Source organism: Rhineura floridana, chromosome 3 (assembly GCF_030035675.1).
Source record: "Rhineura floridana isolate rRhiFlo1 chromosome 3, rRhiFlo1.hap2, whole genome shotgun sequence".
Classification (NCBI taxonomy): Eukaryota; Metazoa; Chordata; class Lepidosauria; order Squamata; family Rhineuridae; genus Rhineura; species Rhineura floridana.
The window spans coordinates 231,222,489-231,243,420 of NC_084482.1; the positions used below are offsets into that span (position 1 = coordinate 231,222,489).

Genomic DNA, 20,932 nt, shown 5'->3' on the forward strand with positions numbered 1-20,932 from the left:
TTGAAAAGCACTTTATGAATGTATCAAACAATTAACTATTATGATATACAGTAGGGCCCCACTCATTCGGCGGGTTACATTCCAGACCTCCCCTGAAAAGCGAAAACCACTGAAAAGCGGAACTCATTGAATAGAATGATGCGCGACGCCAGAAAACGACCGTAAAAGCGGAACAAGCACCGTATGAGTGAAGCTTTAGTCTAATTAAGACCGCTGCATTAGCGAAGCACGGTAAAGTGGGGCCCTGCTGTAGTGGCTAAAGAGGTCATTCTGGTTTAGAAGAACCCTCTCTCTGGCTGCCAGATGCTGGGGTCGTACAAGCCACATTTGGCCTGTGGCCTTCCTAGGACATCCCCTCTTGGGAACCGGGTGCTGGGTTAGATGGGACACATCTCAGTTAGCAGCAAGGACACCCCCAGGCTCTTATGGGGTGTCGGCAACTGGGTGTTATGCAGCGGGAGGGACAGTGATGATCCAGGCTAGTTCCATCGGTTCTGATGAGAGTCCAGTTCTTGGACCCTCCCCATTCCAGATGGTCCGTATAACTGGGGTGTGGGCGGGTGGGGCGTTTGGAGGGAGGACGTGAGAGAGGTGCGGAAGAGCACAGGAAAAGGTTTCTCTCCATATCTCACAATCCTAGAATTCAATGGGGCACTTCTGATGAAGCTGGATGGAGATTCCAGAGAAAGGAATTTGCTCCTCGAAGTGGCAGTAACGGCCACCAACTTGGATGGCTTTCAAGTGGGTTAGACACCCGTTCGTGGAGGCGGCTATCAAGAGCCCCCTCACTTCAGTGCCCCCCTTCCTCCCACGCACGTGGGTGGCGTCCCAGGGTGGCCAAGACTGGCAGGCAGGAATGTCCTGCCGGGATGTGGCCAAGTGCCGGGGCTATTCTTGGCACCAGGCGTGGTGTGAGCCAGAGGCCACAGAGAAGCCGTCGCACAGCAAAGCAGGAGGGATTCAGCCGGGCTCCTATGGACACTCGGGGGGGGGGGGGAGGAGAGATGTGCAGGGGCTCAGCCTTCCCAAGATGCCTCCTTGAAAGACCGAACTTAGTCTGGTATTTATAAACTTGCTTGACAAAAATGAAAATGTTAAAACAAAGGCAACTGCCCGCAAGTGTGCCGACACTCTGCCCATGTTCAGAGGCTAAGGTGATGTATGTGATATTTGCCGGGGCTGGGAGCCAACCTTAGGAGGGAACTGAGCAGCTCTGTGTGTGTGTGTGTCTGTGCATGCAGAGTGAGGGAGGAGTGGCATCAGTGCTTCCCTCCGGCAAAGGCTGCCTTTTCCCTTGTGGGGCTACCTCCATTGAGAGGGGGCCCCTGCAGCTACCATTGCTCCTCTTCCCTCCTCCGCGCCTGCCTGCCAGGGTCTGCGTGGCTTGCCGGGGCCGCCAGGTGAGGGGGCAGGACAAGGACCCATTGAAGGGGGAACAGGCCCCCCTTTGTGCAGTTCGTGGCGGTCGGCTTTCAGCCTGGCCTGTGAAAACACCAGCCTGGGAGGGACTGAGCCCCATTCATGCCCAGGATGAAGCCTGGGGGGCAGATGCAGCACAGAGGGCATGGGGGGGGTCAGCCCAGGCCATGATTCCAAGCCCCCCCCCCCAAGGGAGAGAAGATGAATTGTGCCACAACAGAGCAGCCAGGCTTAAAATGCTTTTGCATTTAAAATAAAACTGGGGGGGGGGAGGCTTTGCATATTTAGACTGGATGCTTCCTGTTGACGTCTTTGGGGGGGGGGAGTGGACTGGTTTTATCCATCCTTACCAGGTTTATGGTATGTAAAGAATTTCCCAGGGGGAGGGAGAGAAAAAAGAGGCTGTTCTGCAGAAATGAAAGCAACCCCCCTCCAACTGGCAGAGATGGGGAACAGAGGAGAAAAGGGGGGTGATGTCTCTGCTACAGCCCATTACCATTTAAATGGGACCCTCCAACTGGGCATAGAAATCAGTGAGCTACCGAGTGTTTGGGAGGGGGCAGGAGCCCCCATCCCTTAAATCTGAGGGATGGGTTGCAGTTAACTCAGCAGCAAATGCAAAAGGCACTCTGTACATGCTCAGAGGAACTACTCCTCCCAGAGGACTAGCCAAACTTTCTCGTGAAAGCCCACCTAAGGGAGAGGAGGGGGGGACAAGAGGGCTATTGTAAAGAAGGGGGACCCACAGTCTGCCCCATAGAGACTGGAGGGGGGTGGCAAAGGGAACTTGAAACAGCTGCCAATGTATTGCCATCAGCTATTTTTTTTGGGGGGGGGAGTCAGACAGAGGACAAGAAGTGAGAGGAGTGCAGAGTTTCACATACCACCCCACTGAAAAAAGTATAGTGGATGTGAATGAGAGGATCACCCAGGGGTGCTTTAGAGCCAGGAATGGGGGGACAAGTCTTTTTTTGGGGGGGGGAGGTGACACCCTTGGGGGAGGGGGGCAGAGCAGGGTGCCAAAAGTGGGAGGGGAGATGACACTCGCTCATGCGGCACTACTGCCCTCTACTGGCAGTGGGTGGAAGTGCACCAAGAGAGTCAAGAGACTTCCCACTGGGCTCCATCTAGCTGTGCAGCTCCTACACTGACTGGCAGCCGCTCTTCAAGGCTCTCTTCCAGCCCTACCTGGAGATCCTGGTAAACAGGCAGGGGACACACACTTGCACTCAAGACCTCTCAACATCTGGGCTGCTCTGCTGACCCCCCCCCCAGCCGTCAGTGCACACCTAGAGGCACTGCTGTTAATTTCCCCGGATCATACCGAAAACCTCAGGTAAGCCCTGGTTTAAACAGGAGGAAGGTGTGGGGAGGGAGGGAGGGAGGGAGGGAGGGAGAGAGAGAGAGAGAGAGAGAGAGAGAGAGAGAGAGAAGGGGGGGTGCTCTCCTCCGGAAAGAGCAGCTTTTATTAAATCATCATATTCCAAAGCAGAGATCGAGGGCGAGGCGGGGGGAGTGGGTGAGAAACAAAATAAATGGGGAGTGTGCGTGTGGGGGGGAGTGAATGAACATGGGCATGCTGGGGGAAGCAGTGTGCGTGTTGCCTCCACTCCCACTCCAGTGGATCCCCCTCCGGCCTTGCCTCCCCCACACAGAGCAGGACACCCAAAGGGAAAGGGGGGAGGGACAGAGTGGGGGGCTTGCTCTACTCACCAGGCATCGCCTCCCCCCCTCAAATGACCTCAAGCAGCCCAGATTCTTGGATGAGGGGCAGGTGCAACACAGCAGCCCCCTTGCCCCGCCCCACAGCGCTTTATTGCTATAGCCTCGCAGGGCCTGCAGCGGCCTATCGTTCCTCCCCCCCTTGACGTTCTGGAGGAGAGAGGAAGCTGCAAATCAGGACCCTCCTCACTTTGGGGCTGGAGCACATGCGCACACAGGCCCCCTCTGTCCTCCACCCCCTCCCTCCCCAAACTCCACACCTCCTTGCATAGATGAGGAAGGCGCGGGGGGGGGGCAGGCTCAAAGTGCTAAAACAGAAAGGGGGAGGAACGGCGGCTGTGAGGGGGACGGACGAGAGCCCAGGAAACCATTTCATAGCCATTATTGAGGGAGAAACTCGCCCCCTTCCCCTAAAGCCTGGCATGCCGCAAATACCTTAAAATCCATTTCTTAAAAGCCTAGTTTGGGCTCAGGTGGAAAGAGGGAGCAAGTATCAGTGGGGGCAGGGCAAGATTATGGCGCACCCCACACATTTTCTAAAGTGAGGGTCACAGGAATCCAGGCTCCTCTTTTGGGTCAGGGAGCTGCCTCCACAAGTCCACCCCCCCCCAATCCCACAAGCACAGAACGGCAGCCTGGCTACTTGTATCAGTGTCAAAAAAAAAAAAGGGGGGGAGATAATTCCAAAACACTGTCCTGGGAACTCCCCCTTCTCAGCCCCGAGCACAAAGGGGATGCAGGAGAGCCTGTGACCCACAAGAAAGAGAAGGCAGCCCCTGAAACATAGTACCTTGTCTTTTAACCTGATTTTTGAGCCACGTCCAGGGGGGCAGGCCAGTCCCCCCCAATCAAGGATGGGGTGAGGCGACGTACCCCCTCCCCCTTCAAACCATCACCTCCCACAGCTCAAGAGCGCATCAGGGAAAGCGGGCCAGAAAAGGATCCCCCCCCACACACACGTTCTGTGCAAGGCCGTTGCAGTCACCAAGGAAGCCAACAGGCCCTCCCCCGCTGACCCTTTGCCATCTTCTGGGCGTGGCTGGCGTGGGAGGCGGCTGATGGGACAGCCAGTAGCGTCACAAGAAGGGAGGCAGATGGATGGCGCCACGTCCGGCCCCCCGCTCCCTCGGTCACGTCCCTGTAGTGTCCCCAAACGAGAATGCGCTCCGCACCCCCGTCCTCTCGGCAGGAGTGTTGCTCTTGGCGGTGGCAGCGGTGGGAGGAAGGTCAGGACATCTGGTGTGGGGCCTCCAGCATCTCCATGAGAAAGGTGTCAATGGGGGTGTCTCCGATGAGCTTGAAGAAGAAGAGGTGCTCCAAGCACTTCAGCCCAATGGAGCGCAGGGCAGGAAGACGGAGGAGCAGCTTGGCAAACCTGCCCCCCGGAGGTGGGGGTAGGAGGGAGGGAAGAGAGAGAGGAGTCATCTCACTGCTCCTTAAATAGTCAATAGCATCTAATCCAGAGTTTAGAAAAGTCCCTTTGTTGAACTACAACTCCCATCAGCCCCAGCCACCATGGCCACTGGATTGGGCTGATGGCAGTTGTAGTTCAAAATAGTAACTTTTCCAAGCATCTCCCTGCCTCATGATGATAATATAACTAGGGGCTGCGCCCCTGCTCACTCCCCTCACCAATCCCCCCACTTTCCCAGAGCTTCCCCTTTCCACCCCCGTGCAACTACGAATCTCCCTTTTCCCCTTCCCAACCCCATTTCTGAAGCCTTTTCTGCAGCTCCGCTTGGCGCTTTCACATTCAGCCCCTTCTGTTTTAACTTTGAAGTGCCTGCTGAAAAACTCTCTGTTCCGACAGGACACTGAAATCACCCAGCACTATCCTTCTGGGCTCCTCCAACACCACAGCCGAGACGGCTCAGGTCAGGTCGCTCCTGTTTAAAAGCACTTTTCCCCTGTCAGTGTCTGCCCGTCTTGCTCCCATCCCACAGCCGCTGCTGTCGCGCAGCCGGCTTCCCCTTCCGCTCCCCTGCGCCATGTCCCCGTCCTGACTTCACGCCAATCAAGGATTGTGATGAGGCACTATATATCCTCCAATGGGGGCTGTGTGATGACTCCATGACTTCCCATTCGTCACATATCCCTAAATGTCTCTCTCTCTCCTGCAGAAACCGCCTGCCCCCCCCAGCCCTCCATCCGCACCTGCCCTGCTGCTCGGGGTACTTCTGTTTGCAGTAGGACTCCAGAGAGGCGTAGACCTTCTCGCGCAGCAGCTCCACCTCTCCTGGGTTAGACAGCCCCTTCGCATCTGGAAAAGAAGGCAGCCAAGAGGAGAGTGAAGGGAGAGCGGAGAAGCAACCGCTGGGAGCTTTCACGGCAAGGAGGGGAACTCTGCACCTGTGGGCATCCCTGTGCACACAGGCACGTGCAAAACCATTCCCCACAATCGTGCCTCTCGCACGCATTCAGTGAAAGGAAGCTGAACTCACCCCCACCCCACATAATGCCAGGATCCTCCACAAGGGGGTGCAAAAAGAACCTTACCCGGGTTGAAGAGGATGATGGCCCGGAGGCAGCCCAGCTCCGTCTTGTCCATCCGCATATCACGCATCTTCGACACCAGCTCGGTTAGCACCCTGCAAGGCCAGAGGGTGGCGGTGGTCAGTTGTGGGGCCAGCAGTGGCGCATGTAGGGGGCTCTCTGACATTCCTAAGCATAGCTGCTCCTGCCAACGTCTACTCGATTCAGTTCCGGAAAAAGAGCCCTGTTGCTGGATCAGGCCCAGAACGGGCCCATCTAGTCCAGCGTCCTGTTCTCACAGTGGCCAGCCAGGCGCCCATTACGGGAAGCCCACAAGCAGGACTTGGGCGCAAGAGGGCTCTCCCCAGCAACTGGTATTCAGAAGCCACGCAGAGAGAGCCATCCTGGGCAGTAGATATTGATAGCCTTATCCTCCATGAATTTGCCTAATCTTTGCTCAAGCACCCCAAATTCTGAAAAGAAGTTGTCAACCAAGGTGGTTGCCCCTGTCACAGCCTCCTGATTTTTTATGGCATAAGCCTCTGGCCACCATGTAAAATAATCCATTGCAACCAAGAGGTAGCGGTTGCCAGCCTCTCTTTCTGGGAGGGGTCCTGGAACATCTATTGCAACACGTCCCATTGGGGCGCCCACCAGAAATGGCTGCATTGGGGCTCTCCCTGTCCTAGGGGGACACCACACTTTCGGCACCAGTTCTCCACATCCTGCCTGCACTTGACCCAGTAGCGAGTGCCACAGTCTAAGTATGCACTGCGTGAAGAAGCCCTTCCTTTTGTCTGTCCTGAATCTTCTGGCATTCAGCTTCATTGGATGTCCAGGAGTTCTAGTGTTATGAGACGCAACTCAGTGGAGATAATTCCCCTGTCACTGAGCGCCTTAACTCAAAGGGGTCAACAAATCCTAAAAGGTCTTGATGGATCTCCAGAAGATTGCCAGCCATGCCCCTGCCTGAACTGGGGAAACAGAGGTGGTGGTGGTGGGGAACCACCCTGAGAGAGAAGCCCCTCCCACCAGCCTCCACATGAAGGCGGATCCCATCTGGATCCCTGGCCCTACTCCACCCACTCTGGCACCTGTCAAAAATGGCCCCCACGCCGGCGCTGTGGGCGCTGTTGCGATGAACGTGCAGCCCCGTGGCCAGGAGTATCCCGTCTTTCACCGAAATTGAGCGGTGGGAAAATGAGGCAATCAGCAGCTCGTTCCAGCCTGTCGGGAGAAGGAAGTAAACGGAAGGGGGTCGAGAGGGAAGAGGCCCTCGACAACCAACCCTCCCCCTCAAAAAAACCCGATTCCCAAGCCTGTGCCACTTTCACACCCCCAATTGTTTGAGCTGCCCCCCTTGCTGTCAGGGGCAGCTGCCCAACCCCCACGGCGCTACTGGTGCCATCCCACGGCCCGAAGTGGAAGCGTGGGGCTTGGATCCTCATTGGCGCAGACCCTGCTCAGGCAACGTGGGTCAAGGCTGGCAGATTAGGAGCAATTACAAGGGCGGCAGCAAGCCAAGCCTCACATCCAGGAGAGCCCCTGGCCCCTGGCACTCACCTGCCCGGAGGAGGATGACCTGGTCATCGAGGGGCAGCTCCGAAAAGTGGGGGATGCGCTTGGCCCACTCCACCAGCGTGAAGAGCTGCTTGTCGGCTGCCTGGCAGATGTTGGTCACGGGATCATTGGGCTGCAGGCGTGACAAGAGGAAGGCAAGAGCAGGTGGGTGGGGAGGACCCTCACAAAAACCTCCTCCCCCTGCCACTGTCCTAGAGCTCAGCCCCCTCCCCTGCCCTCCCCCTCCGCTGCTTGGTGTGGCTCAAGACCCCTCCCAGCAACCCTGGCGGCCTCCAACCCGAGGCTCACTTCAGTGGTCTGTTGACTCCCTCCCTGCATTCCCAGGGCCAACGCAGATTCCCAGTCCCCCCCCCAAGCAAACGCAGCCATGATATTCACACACACACACACTCTGTGTCTCTGCAACCCCTGCCACGCCATCTCCAGCCACAGCGGCTGCCAACAGAACCCCCCCCCTGCAGATTATCTCTATGACTCACTCCGAGCGCCCTTTGGGGTATTTACCTCGTTCCCTTCAAACGTCCGGGGTGAGATCTGTTCTGATCCCGCAGCAGCACCACCACCGCCCCAACTCACCGAACTGGCCCCCGGGCTCGATCCGTCGACACTCTGCTCCGACTTTTGCTCCACCGCGAGCTCCGCCTCCAGGATCTTCTCCACGGGCATGTCCTCGTTGGCACCTCCCCCAGCCAACTCCCCCTCCCCTTCCTTGTCCTTCCCACGCTGACGCTCCTCCTGCACGGCTGTGTGCGCGCGTACGCGCATGTGTGGGGCGTGGGCGTGGGGAGAGAGCGGGCCAGGGAGTAGAGGGGAGAGAGAGAGAGAGAGATGTGGGGGTGAGAGAGACAACCGAGGCGAGCTCCTGGCCCCCCAGAATCCACCCTTGGACCGCAGAGAAAGGGAAGGATGTGGACGTGGGGTGGGAGCGAGACTTGGACCACTGAGCACAGGGACTTCTTCATCACAAAACACTCTCTCAACCTCTCGCTCTCTCCCTGCCTCCCAGCCACAAATGAAGCCAGCTGTTGTCTTTGTGTGTGTGAGAGAGAGAGAGAGAGAGACTGGGGTGGGGGGACTGGTCCCCACCGTGCAGAGGCTGCTGCGGGGGCGTCTCTCTCCGTCTGCCCCTGTCTAAGAAGGGCTCTGCCCCCTTGACGGCAGACAGGAGGGGACGGAGCTCCACGCCCGCTGCTGCCTGACACGGGGGCAGCGAGGCAACTCCCACCGCGGCTCCCCTTGAGCCCCCCAGCCCAAGGGGAGCACCGGTGGAGGTCCCCCCGCCGCAGGAGGAGGAGCAGGACGAACACAGAGATCAACCGCTGCCACCACCACCGCTCCCTGCAGAGGTGGACACAAGGAACCATAAGCCTCTGGGGCTGCCTGCCAAGGAGTCGGGCTGCTGGGCCATGTCGGCCCTTTCACCCCCCCCACACCTGGCGCCCTCCGGATCTTGTTGAAGCTGCAGCCCAAAACATCGGCAGGGCGTCAGGTTGAGGTGAGGCTGCTTGGCTCTGAGAAGCAGCAGCAGGAGCAACATCTCAAGCCCCGGGCTGGGGCAGGGAGAGTCCCCCTCCGCTCTGCCCACAAGCCCCTGGGGGAGAAGGAGCCGGCGGCTGGGGAGGGCCAGCCACTCCCCTCCTGGAGCCCCCCTTGCTATCAGCTGGCGAGTGCCCCGCAGAAGAGCCCCCCCCCCACAGGGCTGACGCCCCTCCCCTCCGCTGGCCCCGCCCTCCCACTACCTTCGCGCTTCATGCCGGTGGCCAGGCATTTCTGGTAGCGGCAGTACTGACAGCGGTTGCGCTGGCGCTTGTCCACGGTGCAGTCCTTGTTGTCGCGGCAGGTGTAGCTGAGGTCTTTCCGGATGGTGCGCTTGAAGAAGCCCTTGCAGCCCTCGCAGCTGTACACCCCATAATGCTTCCCTGAAGGACGGACGGACGGAGGGCCAGGAGGGCGCGCGGGGAGGGCGCGCGGGGGAGGGAAGGCAAGGGCTGAGTCCTGGGGTCTGGCACTCTCCTCCCCCTCCCGCCCGCCTTCCAGTCCCTGCTCAGGGTCCAGGCAGAGCCCCCCAGAAAGTTCCCTCCCTCCCGGTGCCCCTCTTCTGTTTCACAACTGGGTGTCCCATGCAGGCGAGGGAGGGCAGGGCAGGCTTGCCCCATCCCTACTCCCGCTTTCCATGCGGACCGCAGGGGGCGGGCAAACTCCCCCTCCAAGGCAAATACGGAAAGGCAGCGCAATGGGGGGGCACAGGGCAGTCCACACCTCTCCCCTGCCGCCGCACTCAGGAGATGTATTTTTTAAAAGAAATGAGCCGCCTGCAGAGAGGCCACGAGTGGCTGGTGCCATTCCCTCCACTAGGCCAGTCCGGGAACGCTGGCAGGCACCAACCACCCCTCAGCAGGTTAGAAACGCTTTCCCACCGGCCAGCAACTTTGTGCCAGGCTGCCCCGATCTCCGTTCTGCCTCCCAGCGCCCCCACCCCCTTGGGCTCCTCCCCCTCCCCCGGTGACCGCACACCTGAAGACCGGTCTCCGCAGATGGCACAGAGCCGCTTCCCGGGCATCATGCTGCCGTGGGGGTGGCCTGGCACCACCCTCATGCCCAGCGGGGGCTTCACGTCGTCCGAGCTGCTGACCGAGTGGAGGCCGGACAGGTTCACCGTGGAGTTGATCTGGGGAGGGTGGGAAGGAGTCCGTGGGGGGGTCCAATCAAGGCCCCCCATCCCCGGCCCCACCGGCTCTGCCCCGCAGTGCAGAAGGTCCCTGCCCCTCAGCCCCCCTTCGCCCTGCTTACCTGGGGGCTGCTGACTGGCCCATAGCCGATGGAGGGGGTCGCTGGAAAGCCTGGGGACCCCATGGAGGAGCTGATGACAGGGAAGGGAGACCCCAGCCCGCTGATGGAGGTGGTCATGGCAGACCCAATCATGGAGGGGTGCAGGGGGGCCGAAGGCTCAGGCAGGGGGGATGCTCCAGTGCCCCGCAAGGGGGGAGATGAGCTGAGGGAAGAGCTGTCCGGACTCCTGCAACCTTAAAGGAGAGGAAGGGAAGGGCAGCCCGGGGTGGAAGAGAGAGGGAAGGAGGGAAAGGAGGGTGTTACAGGGACTGGACACACACAGCTCCCCTGAAATCAAAGCGGGTCCAAAGCCACAGCACCCCCAGACAGAGCAGGGCCCCTTCCTTCCCTTCCTCCCCCCCCCCCGGTCTAGCATTTCCCCAGAACTGCCCACCCCGGACACCCATTGCTTCCTCTCCGGATATTTTGCGCAACGCTGCAAGGAAGCACATGACTTGCCTGTTTTCTGACTGCCTCCCAAGGAGGTGGGTGAGGAGGAACCCGGGAGTCTGACTCCCAGCAACCCTCCCCAGGCTCCAGCGATAAAACAGCCCCACTAAGAAGGCAGCACACAGAGACCCCCTCCCCCCCCTCCGTGGTCCAAAGGAGGTCGCCAGCTGGAAAAGACAGATCTGGGAGGAAGGGCAGGTGGCGTAGTGGTTAGAATGTTGGACTAGGCCCTGGGAGACCAGGGTTCAAATCCACATTCAGCCATGAACCACACTGGGTGACCTTGGGGCAGTCACTGCCTCTCAGCCTAACCCACCTCACAGGGTTGTTGTGTGGATTAAATTAGGAGGGGGACTACCACGTACGCCACTTTGAGCTCCTTGGAGGAAAGGTGGGATATAAATGCAATAATTAATAAATCAATCATCAGCATCATAATCATCTGTGAAGCTCAGCAAGAGGTCCAATCCCCCCCCCCCGGCATCACCTGCTCCCTGGGATGCCAGTGGGGCCCTGTGCATGCCAAGCGGATGCTCTGCCACCAAGCTGTTGCCACCCCCCCCACACACACGTCTAGCAAGAGACAGGTGAGTCTCCAGCCCTTGGCCAAACCAGGCAGGGAGGGGAAGCTTCCCCTCTGCAGATCTGGGAGGAGGGGGCGTGCGCTGAACTCTGTCCGCTGCAGAGCAGCCCCAAAGTGCCTTCGCCACGCATTCAGACCCCACACTTCTCCCACCCCGCTTCCCCAGCAAGCAGTGTCCTCTTGGGCTCTTGCCTTCTGACCAGGCCGGCCAGACGCCCTAGGGAGTCTCATACAGGGCAACCAGCCACTTGGCACTTCCCCAGCCAGCAGGATTCCTTGGAGGAGGAGGAGGGGACAAGGCGGAGCCCTCCCCACAAGGAATGGGGGCTTGCCGAGATCCTGGCTTGTGCCAGGGCGGAGGGAGATCTCTCCTCGCTGCCCACATGCCCCCAGGCTCAGGAAGGGCAGGACCTCACCACAGAAAGTGGGGAAACCCAGGTGGTTGAGGGGCAGACTGCTGAGTGGCTCCTTCCACCCGAGCCAAGTCTCCTCACCATGCTCTTCTTCAGCCCCACTGCAAAGAGGGATTGGGGCAACAGACAGCCAGACAAAAGGGTCCTCCTCCTCCTCCTCACATGGCCTCTTCTGAGCAACCACGTAAACATGGCAGGAAAAAGAGAGAGTTGGGGGCTGAGCAATGGCCAGCTCCCTCCCTCCCCCTGATTTAGGCCTCGTCCCTAAACCCCTGCGCACCCCAGAGTTTCCACCCCGTGGCCCGGCTGGCTTGCTCTGGATTCTGCCCTCCTTCCCATCCCCTTCCCCGGCAGCCAGACGTAGGCAAGACATCCCCCCCCCCACGGCCTCTCTTCCAGGGCCATCCTGAGCCCTGCTGGCCGTCTCCCAACCTCCTCTGGCAGTGAGTTCCAAAGGCCCAGGATCATGGCACCAAGTTATTCACAGCAGGGAAGAGCAGCCTCTCTCTCTCTCTCTCTCTCTCTCTCTCTCTCTCTCTCATATCCCTCCACGCTTTGGGGAGTGTGGAGATAAAGGTGCATTACCAGGTTGCCAGCCGAGAGCTGTTTTGAGGCTGATGGGGTCCCGAGAGAGACAGCTCCCCGGGAGAGGCCTGGCTGGGCACAGCAGCACTTGGGCCGCCGTGGGAGGCCACTGGGCAATTAATTCAGCCTGGCAAGGCAGTGTGTAGGGGCTCAGCCAGACAGGCACCTCTCTGCTCACCTCTGAGCCATCAGCGCTCCCCCCCCCCACGCCAAGAAAGGATCCACACAGAGCTCAGTGGCAGCCTGTGCTCAACTGGGCCACAGAGAGAGGGGGGCTGGGCCTCCATGTTCTGAACTCCAAGGGGAAAAGAAGATTTGTTGTTATTATTTACTGAAAATATTTCTATCCCTTGAATATTAGGCAGGCGCCATCTCTGCTATCTTTTTGGTGCCTTTTGAAGACTTTCCTTTTCCAAGAAGCCTTTTAAGTTGAGACCTATCCCAGTCTGCGTCTGTGTCGGAATTGCTTGTTAATATGTGTTTTTTTAAATATGTTTTTAACCCTTTTAAAAAAGATGTTTCTAAAGCTTTTTTTAAAAAATGTTTTAACGCTGTTTGCATTTTAAGGTCTGTTTCTGTGATGTTTCAAAGTGTCGTCAGTGTTTCTGTCAGCCGCCCTGGGCTCCTGCTGGGAGGAAGAGCGGGATATAAATCAAATAATAAAATAAATACCCTGCCCTTCTAAGCTAATAGGGCACTCAGGGTGGCTCACAATAAAATCTTACACAATAAAAAACACAAAAAAAATAAAACACATAAAAATGCATTAAATACAATTAGGAAATCCAGCAGAGTGATATTAAAAGGGGACTAAAGAGGTAAAATTGAAAAAGGGGGTGGTGGAATAAAATCAGTTTCAGGCTAAGCCTTCAGTCCCTGCCAAAGGCTCTCTGGAACAAGATGGTTTTCAGGAGTCTCCAGAAAGCCACTGGGGAGGGAGCAGAGTAGGCTTCTTGGGGTAGGGCATTTCAGAGCTTGGCGGCCACAGCTGAAAAGGCTCCGTCCTGTGTGCCTGCCATCTTTCATTCCAGGCACGCGGAGGAGACCAGAAGCAGATGATCTTAAATCCTGGGCAGGTACATATGGGCATCAGGGGTCCCACAGGTACATTGGTCCAAGGCCGTTTAGGGTTTAAAGGTCAGAACCAGCACTTCAAGTTGGGCCCAGAAACAGATTGGCAGCCAGTAGAGTCGATAAAGCACAGGGGTGGTATGATCCCCACGCTGCGGTCCAGTTAACATTCTGGCTGCTGCATTTTGAACCCACTGCAATTTCTGAACCATTTTCAAGGGCAGCCCCATGTAGAGAGCATTACAGTATTCAACCCTCGAGGTCACCAATGCATGTGGCCAGTCTCCAGCTTCCAGGAACGGGCACAGCCGGTAGACCAGTCTGAGTTGGCCAATAGCACTCTTGGCTACCACAGCAACCTGATATTTCAGCAGCAAGGCCGGATCCAGGAGGACTCCCAAGCTCCGCACCTGCTCCGTCCCTTTCCCTGGTGCAGTTTTTCCCTTGAAGAGCAACACTTCCATCTTCTCTGGATTAAGTTTCAGTTTGTGAGCCCACATCCTGCCCCATTCATCATCTCTCGTGGTGACACCTTCTCCAAACCCTTCACACGCAGCCGCAGGAGGAGTATGCAGGCTGCATGCAGGGGGACCTCTGCCCACCTGCCTGCAAAACATGCAGCTGGACCCAGCAGGGAGGGCTCAGCTTACCAACACCCCAGAAGCAAAAGAGTTCAGGAAACCCATCCGTAAGGTGCTAGCAGACAGAGGCCTTGTGGGAAAGGGGCACGCAAAAGGCAAAAAGGCCTGGGGTGGCCACCCAGCTGGCAGGGCCAGGTGGCAGCGTCAAAGGGCTCCCACCACGTGGGAATGGCAAAGTACACACAGAAAGGCAGCGGTTCACCCCCCCAAACAGCCAAAGTCAAGAGGGGAACAACACGTATTGATCAATCACCTGCCTCTGTATCAGGCTCAATAAGCACAGGGGCCTTTGCCATTTTCTCTTCACAACTTCCCTGCAATGTAGGGTCTCATTCCAAGACCACCCAGCAAGCCTCGTGGCTGAGCAGATTTTAACTGTGGCTCCCTCCCCAAAAAGGCAATAGCCGGTGCTCTCTGAGTGGAGCACCCGGCACTCAGTAGTAAGAACATAAGAACATAAGAAGAGCCTGCTGGATCAGGCCAGTGGCCCATCTAGTCCAGCATCCTGTTCTCACAGTGGCCAACCAGGTGCCTGGGGGAAGCCCGCAAGCAGGACCCGAGTGCAAGAACACTCTCCCCTCCTGAGGCTTCCGGCAACTGGCTTTCAGAAGCATGCTGCCTCTGACTAGGGTGGCAGAGCACAGCCATCACGGCTAGTAGCCATTGATAGCCCTGTCCTCCATGAATTGGTCTAATCTTCTTTTAAAGCCATCCAAGCTGGTGGCCATTACTGCATCTTGTGGGAGCAAATTCCATAGTTTAACTATGCGCTGAGTAAAGAAGTACTTCCTTTTGTCTGTCCTGAATCTTCCAACATTCAGCTTCTTTGAATGTCCACGAGTTCTAGTATTATGAGAGAGGGAGAAGAACTTTTCTCTATCCACTTTCTCAATGCCATGCATAATTTTATACACTTCTGTCATGTCTCCTCTGACCCGCCTTTTCTCTAAACTAAAAAGCCCCAAATGCTGCAACCTTTCCTCGTAAGGGAGTCGCTCCATCCCCTTGATCATTCTGGTTGCCCTCTTCTGAACCTTTTCCAACTCTATAATATCCTTTTTGAGATGAGGCCACCAGAACTGTACACAGTATTCCAAATGCGGCCGCACCATAGATTTATACAACGGCATTATGATATCGGCTGTTTCATTTTCAATAACTTTCCTAATTATCTCCAGCATGGAATTTGCCTTTTTCACAGCTGCCGCACACTGGGTCGACATTTTCATCGTGCTGTCCACCACAACCCCGAGGTCTGGTCGGTCACCGCCAGTTCAGACCCCATGAGCGTATATGTGAAATTCAGATTTTTTGCTCCAATATGCATAATTTTACACTTGTTTATATTGAATTGCATTTGCCATTTTTCTGCCCATTCACTCAGTTTGGAGAGGTCTTTTTGGAGCTCTTCGCAATCCCTTTTTGTTTTAACAACCCTGAACAATTTAGTGTCGTCAGCAAACTTGGCCACTTCACTGCTCACTCCTAATTCTAGGTCATTAATGAACAAGTTGAAAAGTACAGGTCCCAATACCGATCCTTGAGGGACTCCACTTTTTACAGCCCTCCATTGGGAGAACTGTCCGTTGATTCCTACTCTCTGCTTTCTGCTTCTTAACCAATTCCTTATCCACAAGAGGACCTCTCCTCTTATTCCATGACTGCTAAGCTTCCTCAGAAGTCTTTGGTGAGGTACCTTGTCAAACGCTTTTTGAAAGTCTAAGTACACTATGTCCACTGGATCACCTCTATCTATATGCTTGTTGACACTCTCAAAGAATGCTAATAGGTTACTGAGACAGGACTTTCCCTTGCAGAAGCCATGCTGGCTCTGCTTCAGCAAGGCTTGTTCTTCTATGTGCTTAGTTAATCTAGCTTTAATTATACTTTCTACCAGTTTTCCAGGGACAGAAGTTAAGCTAACTGGCCTGCAATTTCCGGGATCCCCTCTGGATCCCTTTTTGAAGATTGGTGTTACATTTGCCACTTTCCAGTCCTCAGGCACGGAGGAGGACCCAAGGGACAAGTTACATATTTTAGTTAGCAGATCAGCAATTTCACATTTGAGTTCTTTGAGAACTCTCGGGTGGATGCCATCCGGGCCCGGTGATTTGTCAGTTTTTATATTGTCCATTAAGCTTAGAACTTCCTCTCTCGTTACCACTATTTGTCTCAGTTCCTCAGAATCCCTTCCTGCAAATGTTAGTTCAGGTTCAGGGATCTGCCCTATATCTTCCACTGTGAAGACAGATGCAAAGAATTCATTTAGCTTCTCTGCAATCTCCTTATCGTTCTTTAGTACACCTTTGACTCCCTTATCATCCAAGGGTCCAATTGCCTCCCTAGATGGTCTCCTGCTTTGAATGTATTTATAGAATTTTTTGTTGTTGGTTTTTATGTTCTTAGCAATGTGCTCCTCAAATTCTTTTTTAGCATCCCTTATTGTCTTCATGCATTTCTTTTGCCAGAGTTTGTGTTCTTTTTTATTTTCTTCATTCGGACAAGACTTCCATTTTCTGAAGGAAGACTTTTTGCCTCTAAGAGCTTCCTTGACTTTGCTCGTTAAACATGCTGGCATCTTCTTGGCCCTGGTGTTACCTTTTCTGATCTGCAGTATGCACTCCAGTTGAGCTTCTAATATAGTGTTTTTAAACAACTTCCAAGCATTTTCGAGTGATGTGACCCTCTGGACTTTGTTTTTCAGCTTTCTTTTTACCAATCCCCTCATTTTTGTGAAGTTTCCTCTTTTGAAGTCAAATGTGACCGTGTTGGATTTTCTTGGCAATTGGCCAGTTACATGTATGTTTAATTTAATAGCACTGTGCTCACTGCTCCCAATCGGTTCAACAACACTTACATCTTGCACCAGGTCCCGGTCCCCACTGAGGATTAAGTCCAGGGTTGCCGTCCCTCTGGTCGGTTCCATGACCAACTGATCTAGGGCATAGTCATTTAGAATATCTAGAAACTTTGCTTCTTTGTCATGACTGGTGCTACCATGCCCCATGCTTAGCGGTGACCTGGTGCCAGACACCTCACAGGTCAAGGGCCCGGAGGAGCAGGCAGGGGCCCTGCAGCCAATGCTGAGGATTCTCCTTGAGTCCTGCTGATGGACCCCTGGAGCTGACAGAGACGGCGGCAGTGGAGGAACTGTCACACACACACACACACACGCCCTTGAGAATGGTGGCACCAAAGAGCAACGACACAGAACATGTATAAAGACCCAGGGCCGTCATGCAGCTTGTAAGAGGTCTACCCATGAGTAAGCAATCCCTAGAACTCCTTTACCATCAGCAGCTGTGGTTAGGGTGTGGTCTGGAAGGCCACAGTATAAAAGGGCTGCCTCCTGACACAAGACAGGTCTCTGGTGTCAGCTCTCCTGGGCCTGCAGACCATGGGGCCAGTTGGGATCAGTCCCCACTTGGGAAAGCCTCTGGAGCATGTTTTAGAGCTAGACCAACTGTTTTGCTGAGACTATGCTGGACCTTGAACCCTGCTCTCTTGGGTAAGAGTTTTGCTAAAAGGCTTCTACCTCGTAAGACTATATTATTATTTATTAAATTTATATCCTGCCCTTCCTCCCAGGAGGAGTCATAGCTCCTGATATGTATAAAGTTATGCATGGCATTGAGAAAGTGGATAGAGAAAAGTTCTTCTCCCTCTCTCATAATACTAGAACTCGTGGACATTCAAAGAAGCTGAATGTTGGAAGATTCAGGACAGACAAAAGGAAGTACTTCTTTACTCAGCGCATAGTTAAACTATGGAATTTGCTCCCACAAGATGCAGTAATGGCCACCAGCTTGGATGGCTTTAAAAGAAGATTAGACACATTCATGGAGGACAGGGCTATCAATGGCTACTAGCCGTGATGGCTGTGCTCTGCCACCCTAGTCAGAGGCAGCATGCTTCTGAAAACCAGTTGCCGGAAGCCTCAGGAGGGGAGAGTGTTCTTGCACTCGGGTCCTGCTTGCGGGCTTCCCCCAGGCACCTGGTTGGCCACTGTGAGAACAGGATGCTGGACTAGATGGGCCACTGGCCTGATCCAGCAGGCTCGTCTTATGTTCTTATCATCACCTGGAGTAATGGGGGGGGAGGGGGCTTCCTTTGTTTATGCACTGAAAGATGACTTATGTTAGGGTTTATTTCTATGCTGCCTTTTGGCCAAAAAGGCCCTCAAGGCGGTTCACAAAAAATAAACACAAATACACGTCAGAAAAGAACAAGGCAGTGTACAAAAATTTAAATAACAAAGTATTAACAGCATTAAATCTTTATGAACATGCTGTCTCTGGCTGACTTGCAACTATGGAACTCCCCCCCACTAAACATTGAGGGGGAAGGGCTGGAGCTCAGTGCAGAGCCACTGCTCTGCATGCAGGAGGCCCCAAGTTCAATCTCTCCAGGGAGGGCACAGGAAGGAAGAAACCCTGAAACCCTGCAGAGCTGCTGCCAGAGAGTGTAGGCCCTATTGAGTTAGCTGGGCTGTTCCCTGTGTTTATCATAGCAACTCTGACCCAAAGATCTTGGCAACCACAGGCAGCAATTTCACCTGGCCCTTTTAACAGATTGAGACAATCCTTTCGCACCGTTAATCACCAAGGAAAAGGGCGAAGGGCCTTTTCAGAGAAGTCCACTCACAACTTAAGTCCTGTCGAGTGAAATGGCTCTGGTGTGCAGGACGGCAGCCTCAAAGGGCCTCAACCACCAGAGGAGGGAGTGGAAGGCCCCTGAACTCTGAATAGGGCGATATGGCTCTTGCTTATGTGGGAGAGGGCAGCTGAGCTTTGAGAAAAGGGCCAAAGAATCAGCTTTGCTCTGCTAACGGTCCCAGGCATGGGCTCTCACATGCAGTTAAAAAGAGAACGGGTAGCAAAGGCTGGGGACGTGTAGTGGCGATGACGTCAGTGAGAGGAGGTCAACCGGCCAAAGATCTGAACCTCTGAGTGTTTATATGCGCAACTCCTTTGCAGCAAGGCCGGGGAGGGGGGCAGGAGTAGTGTGGGAGGAGATGGAGGGCTACCCAGTCTTGCCCTCCCAGAACGAGAGCATCCCCAACAGCTGCCTCTGTGGAGATCCCCCCCAGCATGCAAAAGCCCCCCCCCAAGCCTCTCTAGTAATAACTGGCTCCATCTGTCAAACCATTCTTGCCTTCAAGAATTCCCTCCCAGTGTTCAGCCAAAACCAGGTCAGGGGAATGCTTCACGTGTGTCACTCACAAAGCTCCCTGCAAGAAAACCTTCAGCCTTTTCAAGAGCCCACTAAGCGGCCGCTGCCACCCCTTTTAGGGGAAGGGCCATCGTGGCTCAGTGGGAGAGCGCCTGCCTTGGGTGCAGAAGGCACAGTCTCCAGTGGTGGCATCACCATTTCCCTGGGGGAAACCTGGCCAGCTGCTGCCAGCCAGTGTAGCCAGGGCCTCCCAAACTGTGATCCGCAGATCATCAGTGGCCTGAGAACTTCATTCTGCTTTAAGCAGTCACATTGCCTTTTAATTGTGCTCTTATTTCTTATGTCACTTCACTGTCTTACAATTTGCATTCTACAGAATTCCATTTGTAATACAATACGTGAGAAATAAAAATCTCAATTAAAAATTGTACAGGATCTAGCACAGTGCATTACAATTGCCACATCAGGCAGAAAAAATCCTTAATTGGTCTGCCCACCAGCAACTTTCAGTGGTCCATGTGTGAAAAAGTCTGGAGGGGTAGTCAATACTGAGGTAGTGAGAGCCCAGGAATCTGACTCAATACAAGGCACCTTCCTATGTTCCGGACGTTCACATGACGGCAACATGCTTTGAGCACATGCCTCGTGAGAAGATGGTGTTAGGGAAACTAAACTCGCCATTCTCTGCCACCAGCACTCTCTCTCTCTCTCTCTCTCTCTCACAGCAGCATAAAGAACAGAAGGGGCACCCTGAACCTGGGTCAGGCCAAAGGCCCACCACGTCCAGTATCCCACATCCCTCCCTGACCAGTCAGTGTCTCTATGAAACGCACAAACACAACAGAGGGGAGGAGAGGAAGGCGGCTCATAGCACACTACCAGCTGCAGAGAGACTTCTCTCCCCTGCTTTTAAAGCTGACTACAATTTCCCTTTGCAAGGAGGGGGGGAGCTGCACCATTTGGATCTCTGCCTGGCTGTTGTGCAAGCAGCCGGAAAAAACAACCGCAACAGCAGAAGCAACAACGTTAGGACGGGTCGCCGTGCGTCAGTCCGCTGCGGGGAGGAGGAGGAGGAGAAGGAAAACCTGCCAAATCCTAATGACAAGTGTGACACCCGCCCCATACACACACCCTCCCTCAGCCCCCAAAGCCAGCAGCAGCACCTCGAATCGGTAATGCCACCTCTGCCTCCCCCATCTTGAGCAGGGGGTTGGACTTGATGGCCTTATAGGGCCCTTCCAACTCTACTATTCTATGATCTCCGTTCGTGGGGTGGGGAAATGTAAGCCTGAGTGGAGCCGCCTCCCTCTCCCCTTCCTAAGTGTGTGCGTGTGGGGAGGGGTCCCCTAGGGGGTGGGGGGAGTTAGGGGGCTAATCGCGTGGCCGGGACCTCCTCGTCCCCCTCCCAGCTTTCCAAGGTCTGTATGTGGGGCGGGGGAGGCCAGAAGGCAGAGCCCTCCCGCCTCCCTTTCCTTTACCTGCTCCGGCCCGTCCAGAGTCTCCCATGGCTGCGCTGCAGGAGGAGGAGACCGGGGGGGAGATCCCGAAGAGCGCCGGGGCCCCGCCGACGCCAGGGGCTCCAGGGCCTGGTCCCGCCGCGGCGGCCGCCCCTCCGCCCACCACTGCTGCCTCCTGCCGCGGCGCCCCACAATACACCGCGCGCGGGCTGGGCAAGGCAAAGCAGACCTAGGCCTAGGCCTGCCTCCCTCCCTCCGGCTCTGCCGCCTCCTGCGCCTTTTTACCCACCATGCACCGCAATCCCTCCTCCTCTGCCAGCCTCAGGCCTTGGCCAGACTCCCAGCACGCACCGCGGGCGCAAGAACCCAGGAGAAGGGCTGCGGATTGGACGAGGCCGCGGGAGTGCCCATCATGCACCGCGCTCACTTGCCTGGCTCCAGGGTTGGCCAACCTCCCACAATGCACCGGGGCGAGGAATCGGGGCTTACCCGACAGGCACCGCGGTGGCAGGGACATGCGGGGGCGGGGCGAGAAAG

The 20,932-nt window shown here is 55.5% G+C and overlaps 1 protein-coding gene across 5 annotated transcripts; it reads right to left on the reverse strand.

The window, feature by feature from the left end:
• Nucleotides 1-217: 217 nt before the first annotated feature.
• RXRB (retinoid X receptor beta) lies at nt 218-20,813 on the reverse strand. Of its 5 annotated transcripts, none has more exons than XM_061621543.1 (11): nt 20,685-20,813; nt 11,551-11,641; nt 9,985-10,217; nt 9,709-9,862; nt 8,934-9,113; nt 7,771-7,937; nt 7,177-7,306; nt 6,708-6,840; nt 5,638-5,729; nt 5,296-5,401; nt 218-4,516 (listed from the first exon to the last, which is right to left on the reverse strand). In XM_061621543.1, the coding sequence occupies exons 1-11, from the start codon at nt 20,685-20,687 to the stop codon at nt 4,369-4,371; spliced, it is 1,437 nt and encodes a 478-aa protein (XP_061477527.1). In that variant the 5' UTR covers nt 20,688-20,813; the 3' UTR covers nt 218-4,368. The 5 variants fall into 5 exon arrangements, with proteins under 5 accessions (XP_061477527.1, XP_061477525.1, XP_061477529.1 ...); XM_061621541.1 differs by having other exon boundaries at nt 7,699-7,937; XM_061621545.1 differs by lacking the exon at nt 20,685-20,813 and adding an exon at nt 20,417-20,678 and having other exon boundaries at nt 7,699-7,937.
• Between the last annotated feature and the right edge of the window lie 119 nt (nt 20,814-20,932).